Source organism: Drosophila novamexicana, unplaced genomic scaffold, assembly GCF_003285875.2.
Source record: "Drosophila novamexicana strain 15010-1031.04,08,12 unplaced genomic scaffold, DnovRS2.1 tig00000870-arrow-arrow-pilon, whole genome shotgun sequence".
NCBI classification, from domain to species: domain Eukaryota; kingdom Metazoa; phylum Arthropoda; class Insecta; order Diptera; family Drosophilidae; genus Drosophila; species Drosophila novamexicana.
Window position 1 is genome coordinate 56,252 of NW_020824830.1, and position 13,535 is coordinate 69,786.

Genomic DNA, 13,535 nt, shown 5'->3' on the forward strand with positions numbered 1-13,535 from the left:
CTCGGTTGGGATAGTGCCACGCACACACTGATACAGTCACACGCACACACACACACACACACACACAATCGCGCGCGCCCGCACGCATGCACGCACACACACACACACACATGCATGTAAATGTGTATGCACACGTATATGCATTTGCAGTGCAGCAGCAGCAGCAGCTCTCGCTGCACTTTGCAGCGCCAACGCGCTGAGAGCTGAGAGAGTGTGAGAGTGTGAGAGCGTGAGAGTGTGAGAGCGAGATTATGCAGCGGATGTTTCGACTGCGCCCGAGGTCCTTACAATAATTATTGTTATTTTTTTTTTCTGTTTCAACTTACGCCTACCCGACGTCCAACACCCTACACACACACACACACACACACATCGTGCAATCTGCTCTCTGACTGGACGCAGCATTAACACAATCGCTCATTGCTCGCTGGGCCTGCGTTTTATGCAGTTCTTCATCTCGTCTGTCATTTTTATCCATTTATTTTACTTTTTTTTTGTGCTTCTGTTTTTTTTTTTGTCCTTCTCCTTGTTTTGCCATGAATTTATGAAAATGAGACGCTGGCACACGAGCACAGCTTGCCTCAAACACAAACCAAAGCCAGATAGACAGATGGACTGACCGCGGCCCAGCACAACTGCTAACGAATTTCGTGTCATGGCTAGCAAATACCCTGTAATTGTTAACTATAAGTGGACTATAGCGACAACTGAGCGAAAGATTAATTTTGATATATCCAAACTAATTTGGAATATTAAACACGATCGGGATAACTTTAAATGTACTACTAGCAAAAATGCACAGGCTTTTATGAACTGTTACTTAAAACAAAATACAACGAACTCAATAGAGAAGACCTGTCGTAGGACAAGTTAGTTCATGTTGAGTGGCTGCTATGGAAATAAATCTTGAGATACACTCTTGAAAAGTTCTACACCAATATTTTACAACACCCTATTTCATATATTCAAAGATATATTAATATCCATATATAATTGCATTTTGTATCTTTCTCTATTTTTACCCTAATTTTCACGAAGAGAAAGCATTAGAATTACTTCCTTATTTCTAAAACTCTATTATAATATTACACAAACACTTCCAACACATTTTTTATACGACAAAGTGGAGTGAGGTCATCTTCAGCACAGAAAGTTATGCTGTCAAGCTGTTAGAATGCCTTTCTATGTGCTCTGTAGGTATAGGGTATGACGAGAATAAAGCACTGCCGTCCAGCAGAAAAAAAGTGTAGTCTGCTTCAAGGAGCAATTAACGACAGTGAATGGCACAGAGTTATAACGTTGATATCAATATACGGCCAGGCGCAGAGCATGGCAAAAGAGGCTGAAAAAGGCTTTACAATGACATACTCTGCATAGAAACGGGTACATCTAACATCTAACTATTCAATACAAACACACAAATCGAAATTTAGAGCAGATTAATTTGCATTGCCTGCGCCAATTGTTTAAAAGTAATTTAATACAAAATAAACAACGTTCCGTTCTCAATTTTACGACGGTAAGATAAATAACTAGAACTTATTTACCAGAAACTATAGCAAGAATTTTCTTATAATACTTTCTAACTACTGTCCTTATTTTTTTATGTGATAGAATTAATTGTTAATATTTTGAGCGTATTTAAATATCGTTAAAATGCAAACGGCCTAAAAACGACCTTTTTCTCTGTAGTTAAATGTTTTTCTGTTGGTCCGCTGCAAATGTGTGGCACTCGCCGCTGACGACAACAACACGCAGGCCCTTGAGTTGTGTAGCATACTTTCGTGCGCAAAAAGCCCTAAGGGGGAAAGCCACGGGAACGGGCACTGGCGCAGGATTTAGTGCCGTCCAGTCCGTCCAGTCCAGCCAGCAGCAGCCGTACCGTCCGAATTTCATTTAGGTTTATTCTGATTAAATTGTTTGTATTTTGGTTGCATTAGCTGGCGCAGTTTGTTTGCCTGTGTATTGTATGTACATTGTATGCCTGGCAGTGTGTGTCCCTGTTCGAGTGCAGGATTAGTGACTGCCTGCGACAAGCAGAGACAGCTCTGCAAGAGTGGATAGTTATGTTGGTGGTGGTGGTGATGGTGGCTGTTCGTGCCCATTTACCTATGCATTTGTTTGCTGGCACTAAATACATTTCAAATTTGCTTTGGCTTATGTTAAACCGAACGACAGAGTGGACCATAGATTGATAAGACCGCATGGCCGGTAGCTGACATGAATCATACAGTATACAGTGCAACAATGTAGATAATCATGCGCCTCAGTTGACAGCTTGCCACAAAATACACAGCCACAAATATATGTTACATATGTATGCAAAGTATATATGCATATATAGAATAAATACAATAAGAGTGCACTAACCTGCAAGTGCGGCGCGGAGAGCAGCTGCATCAGCTCATCCTTGGCATACTTATTGCCCCCAGCGGTACTAGCCGATGACAACAGCTCCAGGACATCGCGACTGCGCGCAACAGCCTCGGCGCTGGGCGCCCGGCCGTTGGTCGTGATGACCGAGGAGCTGATGCGATCGAAAAGTTGCAGAAATTGTTGCAATCGAGCATCGCGCAGCATATCGCGCAGCACGTCCTCATCCACGTGCGCGTCCTGCAGCGAATAGATGTCATCCAGACAGTCCAGTATGCGCTGCACTGCCTCAATCCCCGCCTCCTCGTCTGCCCATTCGTCCGGTGCGCCCGCAATAGGCACTGTAAAGCGTCAAACTAAATTAAAGCAATTGCTCGACTCGATTTCCTCTATCCCGACTTACTATCCGCATCCGTGGCATAGACCGGATCCATGTTGGTGCCACCGGCAATGGCCTGCACGGCGCCCTTGAGCTTGCGTCGCGCATTATAGCGCTTCAATTCCTCAACCGTATCCGCCAGATGTGTGCGCTGTAATTTGTCGCGATCACGTATCCAGGGATGCTCTAGCACCTCGGTTATCGATAGTCTGTGGTGTGGATTGGCAGCGAGCATTTTCATGACTAGATCCTTGGCATTGGCCGAAATCGATTTCCATTCAGGTGCTTCAAACTGAAAATCAAAATAGTTATTCATATTTGTATCATATATTAGTATTATTAATCATTTGTTCACTTACCGATAGCCTTCCGCGTGCTATAGACTGCTGCAGTCGCACACCGGAACCCAAAAAGGGCAGCCTGCCCGAGAGCAGAACGTGCAACATGACACCAGCACCCCAAACGTCGCAGCCTTTGCCATAGAGACGCCTTGTGACCACCTCTGGCGCCATGTAGTGCGGACAGCCCACGCGTCCGTGTGTTTCTATGGTTTCCCGCGTGCCCGGCAATTGTATCGCCGAGCCGAAGCCGCCAAGTTTCACTGGCGCCGAGTTGTCCACTGTCGCCAAAAGTGCACAAGCGGGCCGCACATCCCTATGCAGTATATCGTTCTCATGGCAGTAACGCAGCGCCTCCAGTATTTGGCGCATATAATGGCTGTTGGCAATAACAATACAAAACTTAATTACATTATGCGACATTTATAAAAACAACCTAATTGGTATTTTGTTAGGCTTACAGATAGCTATATGAATGGATTCAATTCATGGAAATAACTTAACTTAGTTGTAATTTACATATAAAAAGAATATCTACAAACACAAAATATGAACTTGTCATCAATTATTTCGACTATAAGCAATGGATTCTAAGATAGTTGACATATTGTTTTGTACGTTTAATGCATTCAAACATCAATTGATATAATATAATAATATAATATTAGACCTCGAGCCAGCCAAGCAAATAATTATTGATAATAAGGTAATATTCTTAGATTTGGGACCTCTAATTTAATTATGCTTGAGCAAGGGCTAACTTAACATTTTTAAAATCCGAAATAATATTTGTTTCAATATCTATTGCCTTTGAGTTTTACTAAAGTTATTATAATAAAATATATATTATATAATTTTGTAAATTTTAACGAAACGAAGCATGGAAAAGCTCCATTTCGTTCCAAATCTTTTAACAAATATTAGTCTCAGCTTTAACAAGAAACGGAATTCCGTTGCATAGTGTAATTAAATTCGAAATGTGGCCTAAGCATTCTCATTAAATATTAATTGATTGCCCTGATATAGAATCTGATCAATTGGGATTTGAAGTAAGAACTTCTGTTATAATACTATAATTATGGTTCGATGTGTCGATGTGTCGATGCTCACCAAGCCACCGCCTCGCTGTAGACAAATCCTGCGACGGCACGCCGCACAACCTCAAAGCACAAATCGGAGCCTTCCATGCTGCAAGCAAGACAAAATGAAATATTTAAGTGGCCCACATTCGTATGTATATATATGTATAGAAAGTTGTGTGTGTGTGTTTGTGTGTGTGTGTGTTACTTACAACTCGAAGACCATGTAGAGCATGCCCTCGGAACTGTAGGTCTCCAGCAGCTCGACTATGTGCGGATGCTTCAGCATGTGACATATTGTGGCTTCGCGTTTCAGATCTGTAATGGCGCGCAATTAGTTGATATTAGAATAAGTAACATTTGTATGGCCGCCCCCACAAGGCACCCGGCGCCCGGAGCCCGGCGCCCGGCGCCCTTGTCTGACACCAGCTGGCCGGCAGCTCTAATGGATTTAGGGCTGACTTATGTGCCAGCCATGTATCATTTAGTCAATATCTCGGACGTCTCCAGACGCCAGCTCATTTGAGCAATTTCTTTTTAATTGGCCGCGTGGACTAATACCCTGTCCCCTGTACAGCGCGAACGGCACGTTCTTAATTTTGCGCCGTTGTTACCGCACAATTAGTAGCAGCAAAATGTTGTATAATTTGCGCGCAGCTTAATTATAATTTATTCACTCAAAGTGCTGCGGGGCAAGGTCCTTGCCGTAACTCACCCGCTGTGCTCAGTCCCGGGCTAGCCGTAAACTTGGCCACATCAACAATTTTGACAGCGAACTGCTGATTGGACTCTCGATGTATGCAGCGCCGCACAATGGAGAAGGGTCCTCTGCGAAGTGTTGAAATGGCATGTATGGAATGTAAAAGTAATAAATGTTTAGTAAAAGTTATGAACTGATTTCGAATGTCCTTTCTGACCTTAACGGGCCAAAGGCTTACAAACTTGCCAACTAGAGCTGCGCAAAGCTTACATATTCGTGTCAAAACTAGCGAAAATTCTCTACATAGGCGAGCGCCACATAAATATATTAATGCATATAATGTAAGAGTCGGCACCCGAAACTTGTTTGGCCAACTTTCGAGGCAGGCTGCTGTTGGCCAAGTTAGCATTGGGGCGTCGACAGATGATTTAGTGCGTGCAACACATAATGAGCTGTGGCAGCCGCAGCGACTAGGGAAGCAGAAGAATGGGGCACAAATGGAAACTCACTTGCCAATAACCTCGCACAGCTCGTAGACATCGTCAAAGAGAATTTCGTCTTCGGTCATTTTGAATAATTGATGAATTAATGCGTGCGCCCGCCTGGCTCAATTGCTTTTTCGAATATTGATGAGCTGCACCACGGCTGCGGCTCCCGGCTGCCCACTCCGGCCTTAGCTCCTAATGCTCCTGGTCAAACAACAGTTGAGTCCAACAAAAACTTCAATGAACTTTAGTCCTTCGAGTTGTGCTTGTGCGTGTGTGTGTGTGTGTGTGTTGTTTGTTGTTGTGGCTACGTTGTTGTTGTTGCTGCTGCTGCTGTTAAAGATTCATCGCGTCGCATGTAACTGAAAAATGACACAGAGAAAAGTTAACAATGTAAGTAAAAAAGGCGCAGGAAACAAAGTAAACGGAAATCAAAATGGGTATTCATCAGGTCCTGACGATGTGTCAATCACAGGTGCGCCCACAAAACCCAAATCAATTACAGACCCCGAAAAGCGTTCCTTCGCCCAAAAGGAAGTTTAACTGTCAGTTAACGATTTGAATTTTGCAAACGGAAACGGTTTCTGCTGCTCGTCCGCAAAATGTAAACAAGGCATGCTGGCACTCTACACTGGCCAGCCTGGTTGTGACGCTTGCCGGAACAATAGCTGCTAAATGCTGGACAAGTTTTTCATCTTTCTTCTCATGTTTTTTTTAAGCTTATAATAGTTGTGGTTTTATTATGGGCCAGAGCACACTTGAAGTCGAAACACACTTTTTTGATGGTACTCCAAAACTACGAGAGTGAGAGTGCAAAAGAGAGAGAGCGGGAGAGAGAGAGAGCGTGAGAGTGGCGGCGGCGGGGGGCTAGCTCAAAGCGCAGGCGCGTGGCGAAGTTCGTGTAAAAATGCCAAAAAATTGTAATCGTAACATTGTATAAAAATTCTCACAGGTTAGGGATATCCGGGACTGCGTGTGTACGTACAACTTGAGTAGTTGGGAAATGCAACAATTTGTAATGCACTTGGCTCTCACAGACGGCAGGATCAGGTCCTGGCCAGGACATACACACACACACACACACACACATATATATATATATGGTCACGAGCGCGCATTGGGCGCGGTATGGCTCGAGGCTTGGGGCTCGGTCTCGGGCGAAGGTTTTACCTTGCTCGTGAGTGCCTTTGCCTGCTGCCGCCGCCGCCGCCGACGTTGTTGTAAAATTCCTTGACACTTTCAACTGGGCGACCTTACCACACACACATGCATACGGTAGGCAACTTGTCGCGACAAGTGACACCGCCTCACAATTAAGAAATTGATTCTTTGTTGAGTATTTTTACAAAGGATTTGCATTGCTCAGTCGCTGCCGTTGCTATCATTGCCTCCTCCCACGCTCCCACACGCCCCCACGCCCACCTCAACCGATGGGCATACTAGCGTACGCACACACACACACACACACCCGCATACATATCGTGTATTCATTTAGGTACAAACCCCTCCAATCTCAGCACCGCACAGCCGAATTTTTGCACACAATTTTATATTACGGCTTGAGACATATCCAATATTTGATTCCCACGGTCGCTAGAAGCTCAGTCGTTTGTTGTGCACATTAATTTTATAGTAGAATTTATTTAATATTGCTATTTGTTCACTTATTTTAACTTAAAACAAACACGGCCCGTAAATTGATTGGCAAAGAACTGCTGGCAACTGAACCGGCTCGCTCTGTTGGAACTAGAGTACCACGGGCTCGCCTATTGTGAATGGGACTGTTTCTGTAAGGTGGCAGCGCTGGATTTACAACAAAAAGATGTTAAGCATCTGCTGAAACGTAAACATTGAACTGATTTTAACAGTCTGGTAGCCCTCCAAATTTTAATCTCTTTAATATATATGATTTTTTTAAGTTATATTTTAGTCAGTTAAATTTATTGATACATTTGGATATATTGCTTAAGAGAACTTGCATATGAACAATAAACATTGATGAATTAAGCACTTAACATTAAAAAACAATTGTTAAAGGTTCACCCTGTTGAAGTGGAAAAACCTGGCTCACAAAAATATTCAACCTTTATATGTGGTATTATTGCAGTCTGGCAACCTTATTAATTTTTCGTAACGCGGGTGATTTAAAAGAACCGCGCAACAAAAATTCAAAAACTGTATTAACTGAATAAAGCTAGATATGCTTTTTACGCTATTGATTCGTTATTTGTATAGTGTTTGTAGGACATCTAAATAATATTTAATGCAATATGCTCAACTAGAGAATATTGTAGTGCTCAATTATTTAAATCAATATTGAATTGACGCTTGTTATTGACGGTCAATAACATTACCTCTCCAGTATTATTAAGCTTAAATATTACAAAAATTATATGAAGTAATTCATTTTATTTTCCTTATAAGTGCTGCTTTTTCACCTGCAACTAATACTAAACAAAAGAGTTTCCGCGCTTATTCCACAATTGCGGGTGGAATTTCCTAAAAGCGCGACTCAGCATGCGCCTTCATAACATAAAATGACTATAATAGAAAACGTAAGCTTTCTAGGCCTGAGGGATCACCAATCAGTCAGTCAGTCGGTCAGTCAATCAGTCAGTCAATCAGTCTGTCAGAATAAAGAGATTTAAGTATTTAGATGTAGCTAAGCATATTAAGTTGATTTGCTTCCTTCCCCAAAGTATCTTCAATAATAGTTCGATTGACATAAAATTCCCCAATATATGCAAATATGCAAACATTATTAAGCATTATTTAAATGATTAGCTCAGTGTGTGCATTTCCCCTTGCACCTCAAGCATAAGCCATTTGATAAACACATTAGAAATTATGAAGACCTCCGAATTAATATGCCGGTCACAGGCACTCTACGAAAACCCACGCACAATAGGTGCGTAATCTTTAAATCAACTGCGTCGACAAAACGCGGCAACCCAAACCCAAACGTAAACATCATCAATTACAAAGGCAACAACAACAACAACAGCAACAACAAGGAGAAGAAGCAGAAGTCGAAAATCGTAGGTCGCAATGCAGTTGCATTGGTTGACAACAGGCAACAGGGAAAACAGGCAACAGGCAAAGGTACAACCACTCAGGTGAAATCAAAATCAAATTCAACGCCAACCAATCGTCGCCGTCGCTGCCGTCGCTGCCGACGTCCCGCTGCCCGCTGCCCGCTGCCTGCGCTGGCATTGTCGTCATTATTTGGACGCGTCGCGACTTGCGACTGTCGCGCTTAATGCGTGTGGATTGGACATGGACGCGAACGTGTAGGATTCGAATTGACATTATAAAAACTGGTTTGCTGCCAATATATATATATATTTTGTTTTTTTTTTTTTTTTTTTGCTTTATCGTCCTACGCAGCGCCTCTGCTGCTGCCTTCGCCTGCTGCCGCAGCGTACCTGCCCACTTGCTGCTATTGTTGTAGCTGCCCCTAGGACCTTACCTGTAACTAGCTGCTGCTGCTGCTGCCACACGACAGCAAAAACAAATATCGAAAAAAGCGCGCCAAATGAGCCAAGGCATAATCTCGTACTAATCCCAACAGTTTCTCATATATCCCCTGTTAACATTTTCAAATTATGTAACATGCACTGTTATATGTTAAGATTAACATTACATAAGTTAGACCTTAGTATTCGAAGTCAAAGAAGTTCATTTTTGAATTCTAGATTAATTTCCAAGCTGCAAATTTTAATTTAATATAGCATAAATCAAAAATGAATGGATTTTAATGCAGCTTTTTGCTTAAAAGGAATCTTTAGATATATCTGTGACATAAGAAGTTATACATAGATTGGCTAGTACAGATATTGGTAGAAAGCTAACGTCTATTATTTAAAGAATATAAATTGGGTCCAGAAATACTTTGCCCTAGCAAAGCCCGTTAATAACCTTTGGTTTAATAAGTTTACACTTAAAACAAGATATAAATAATATTCCGTGTTCTAGATTTCCATACCAATCAAACTTTTCGGAATTGTATTTTGAATGCGATCCAAATTTTCGAAATCGTAATAGATTGTTGAATTTGTCTTTCGTTTCCGATCAAGCTTTTTGAATTCGAATTGTTTGATGAACTTTCTTTCGATTCCGAACAAACTTTTGAATATTGATCTGGATTGACTAACCTTAAATCGACTCCGAAATCTAGAAAATTCTTCGGAATCAAATGTATTGATGTTCTTCATCTCGCAGCGTTGTCAGATTTTTACTAAATATCGATCTAGCTATATATAAAGAGTAATCCTTAATCGAAATTGATTTGAAAGCAGAAACTCAGTTTTAAGCACAAAACATTTAGATAAAAATTTAGTTAAATTACTTTCGAGTTAATTTTCGATAAACGATTTAGGTTTCGTCTTATGACAAGCTTGAATTGCATTTAGAAAGTTTATGTTAAAAAACAAAAGGTCATCAGTTACAAGGTAAATGCACAGATTGTCAGGTAAATTGAAGCACGTGCAAGTAACTGAAGTTCTCATGTTTCAAAAACAAACTTTTTACTTAATGTTCGATCCGATGTTAACGGATCAACGGGAACTGATCAAGGCCCGCCCCCAATTTGATCAGTTGCCAGGCTCAGCATTAGTCAAATTACGTTGCCTGGAAGAAGGACATCATATTTATTTACCGTACCCGAGCCCGACCCTGGCCCATCTGGCAGCGGCAGCAATTAACTCAAAATGTCATTAACCAGCCTCGCTAGGTGAGAGACAGACAAACGCGCCCAGACTGACATCTGACAGGCATCAAAAGCGGGCACAGACCCAACCAACCCCAGGCCCAACATGCTGGAGATCAGTCCAGACAGCGTCTGGTTTATGTTTCTGGTTCAGCATCAGCTTCAGTAGAAGCGAGTCACAAAACGCCCTCGCCCTGCCAGCCCGTGTTGTGTATTATGTTCCTCGACGTTCCACCTTGGCATTAAACGCTTGATTAAATTTCACTACAAATGGGCTGGGCCAAGTATGCATATATGCGTATGTATGTGTGTGGACGTGGTAAAAAGGTCATCTCCCGACTTGGCCATATGTTGTTTTGGTTCAAGATATATATATATATATTTATGTTTATGCTGATATTTGGCCATGTCATGCCGCGGCTCAACAAAATTTAAAAAAAAACCCTCACACTCACATAGATACTCGCTTAGAAAGCACACAGATCTTCACACACATTAGTTGTGCATAGTTTTTCTCGCTTTTTCTTGCTTTTTATTCTCTTGCTTTTTTTGTTGTTGCATTTTTTTACATATCATTTCCCATGCAAGCTTCGACCGTGGCCCTTCCCCATCCGGCAACGGGCGGGGCGAGGGGGGAAGCCTAAAAAGTGCGCCGCCAGCGGAACGTGGTGAGAAAATGTTTTGCATTATTTACATACATAATTTTTTTTATTTTTTTTTTGTATTTTTCTCTGACTGCGGATCTGGTTCTGGTTTGGGTTCTCTTTAGCAGGACATCCGTCATCATCCCATCCCGGTTGCGCTTGCTTTGGTTTTCGGTTTTATCGCTTCGCTTCCTGCCGCGTCGCTGAACCTGTTGCTGTTGCTCTCATTAACAAATTGTCAGGTGTGCTAACGTCAACGTCAACGTCGACGTCGACGCTGCAGTTATTCGTCATGCTTTGCTTAATGAGCACAGAGACGAGACGGGACGAGACGCAGGCGGAGACGGGGGCAACTTTACGACCGTCCAGAACATGTTTGCAATTCAACTGTAAAAGCATTTAAACGGAAAGTTTGCCGGCTCTCTCCCTCTCTCTCTCCCTCTCACTCCCTCTCTCTCTCGCTCTCTCTCGCTCTCTCCCACTCGCAGCACTTTCTGTTTACCTGCTTGTAAACAAACGTCGCCTTAATCAATTCGTAAAAATGCTCAAACTCCAAGTGATAACAAACAAAGGCGAGACGCATTGAAAGAAAGGCCCAGTCTCAATCCCAGTCCCAATCCCCCTGCCCCTTCCCGTGCCCCACCCCTCAGTTCCAATAACCAGCATCCGAGATCGAGCTGCAGCGTCTGCGGCTGGTCCGTGTTTATTTTCTCACAAAGGCGGTAAAACAAATAAGAATTGACTTTGGGAATTGATTTTGAAAACCTAATCAAATTGAGCAGCCGCCGCCGCCGCAGATTCTCTAATTATACCCTAACCAGTTGGCCATAACGAATTCCTTACAGAGCTTGCCTCTATGTAATACTCTAATGAAATGAATAGAGGAATAGCTATAGACGTAAATAGAACAAGGACAAATATAAGTTTATTTTTTATTTAACAGTTGTAAGACTCATCATCAAGTGTGTAGCCGACTTGGAGATACCCTATACCCAACCTTAACCATTATGAAAATGATATGATATGCGTATAATATAGTTTTATGAGAGCATATATTTGTACATTCAAGTCTCTGGCTACTTTAGTTTCCGAGATCGTATGGACACAGGCAGACATGACTAGATCGAGTCCTTAATTACATATACTCCATTTCCCCGGGGATTCTTTACTCTACCTGTAACATACTATCCCATATTGATTAATAATTAGAATTTATTGGCTTGCTTTTATTACTTTCTTGTGTGTGTCTTCAACATTCTGAATGTACAAAAACAAAAAAAAATCTATTAATTATTTATAAACTCTTCAAAAATACACGAAGATGAGTTTAAATTTATACATTTTTTAGAGGCCTTATCTTTTAATTGTGAAAGAAATCAGAATTTGTCTCAAAATTGAAGTATAGCTTAGTTTAATATATATATTTTCTAAAAAATATAATATTTACTAAGCTGTCTAAGGTAAGCAGCACCTGCCTAAGTCGAGTCTGAGTCTGAGAGCATTCAGCAGTCGACTTTCTTTGCAAGTTTTCCCCATAGCCCCGCCCAGACGTCGCTTTTGAGTCTCTGATTTCCTCGGCTGCCGCATCTTGATCGTAATGAAATATCCAAATTAAACGCAAGCAAATGCCAGGCCGCCTCTCAGCTGAGCTATGTAGGGGTTGCATCTTTTGTATCTGTAAATAGCAAGACGACAGCGCAGCCGAGTGCGGCATTTTATGCAACACACGCCAAAATGTGAAGCTGCCTTTGGGGTGGCGACACCCGGCCCCGACCCGGCCCGGCCCGGCCCCCATGGATCACGTCGCAACAGGCAGACAGAGCGCATCATTTGCATGGCCTGACTTTGTTGTTGCTGTTGTTGTTGTTTATGCAAACGCATGGGGCATGTCTCCCGCAACTCTAATGACTCCGATGCCTGCTGCGTCCGCCCGTCAGTCAGCTTTTCCAAAGCAACACAATGAAAAACATTTTCCTGTCCCCGACTGCGTTCTTACAATACTTCTTCATTTTTTTTTTTCGTTGTGTTTTTATTTTCTTCTCTGTTCTGCTGTTAATAACAGACTGTTATATGCAAGCAGCTCCTGCAAACGCTGCCCCTCACCGCCCCACCCTGTCATTCAACTTAACGAAAATCCATATGATGTCGTTGACTTTTTTTTTGTTGTTTTTTTTCATGCGTCGACAGCGACGTCGACGTCAGAGTGCTTCGATGAATCTCTCGCTGACACACACACATGCATGCACGCACACATAGGCGCGCATTCAAATGTGCATGTTACTGGTGTTCTTGTTGTTGTTGCGTATTGTGAATGCTCTCTAATCTCCTAATGTCGTTGAACTTGTTCCTTTATGTTGTTCTTGCTGTTGTTGTTGTTGTTGTAGTTGGCATTGCGCACAACTTTATTATTGTTGTTATTATTCGCAAGCATTTTCCGCATGTTGTTGTTGTTGTTGTTGTTGTTGTTGTTGCTTGTCTCTGATTCTGCTCATATTATCCATGCCTGCTGCAGCTCGTTCAGCTCTTGTCTCGTATTTTATGTCATAGTAGAAAAACAACCACAGCAACAACAACAGCAACTGATGACAACGATAACAGCAACAACAACAACAACAACAACAAGAGCTGCACACGTGCATTCTGCTGCTGCTGCTGCTGCGTCTCTGCAATTATTTCCAATTTAGCAATACAACACTGGCTCCAGCAGATGGCCTCAGCCTGCCCCGCCCCGCCCCGCTTTGGCCCACCACCGGGCAAGTGCTTGAGCTGCGGCCCGGCTCCTATTGTCTTTTCAGTGGCAGTTCATTGCCCGGCCCCGGCCAACAGTTG

The 13,535-nt window shown here is 42.4% G+C and overlaps 1 protein-coding gene across 4 annotated transcripts in view; it reads right to left on the reverse strand.

The window, feature by feature from the left end:
• Positions 1-7,049, reverse strand: part of LOC115764608 (peripheral plasma membrane protein CASK) — a 34,604-nt gene extending 27,555 nt beyond the window's left edge. For all 4 annotated transcript variants that reach the window (XM_030707757.1, XM_030707755.1, XM_030707756.1 and 1 more), the window contains exons 1-8: positions 6,858-7,049; positions 5,379-5,716; positions 4,885-4,997; positions 4,382-4,487; positions 4,201-4,278; positions 3,112-3,469; positions 2,777-3,044; positions 2,371-2,714 (exon numbers count right to left, since the gene is read on the reverse strand). In XM_030707757.1, the coding sequence (XP_030563617.1) occupies positions 2,371-2,714; positions 2,777-3,044; positions 3,112-3,469; positions 4,201-4,278; positions 4,382-4,487; positions 4,885-4,997; positions 5,379-5,437 (1,326 nt within the window). In that variant the 5' untranslated portion in view covers positions 5,438-5,716; positions 6,858-7,049. The remainder of the gene's footprint in view (positions 1-2,370; positions 2,715-2,776; positions 3,045-3,111; positions 3,470-4,200; positions 4,279-4,381; positions 4,488-4,884; positions 4,998-5,378; positions 5,717-6,857) is intronic.
• Between the last annotated feature and the right edge of the window lie 6,486 nt (positions 7,050-13,535).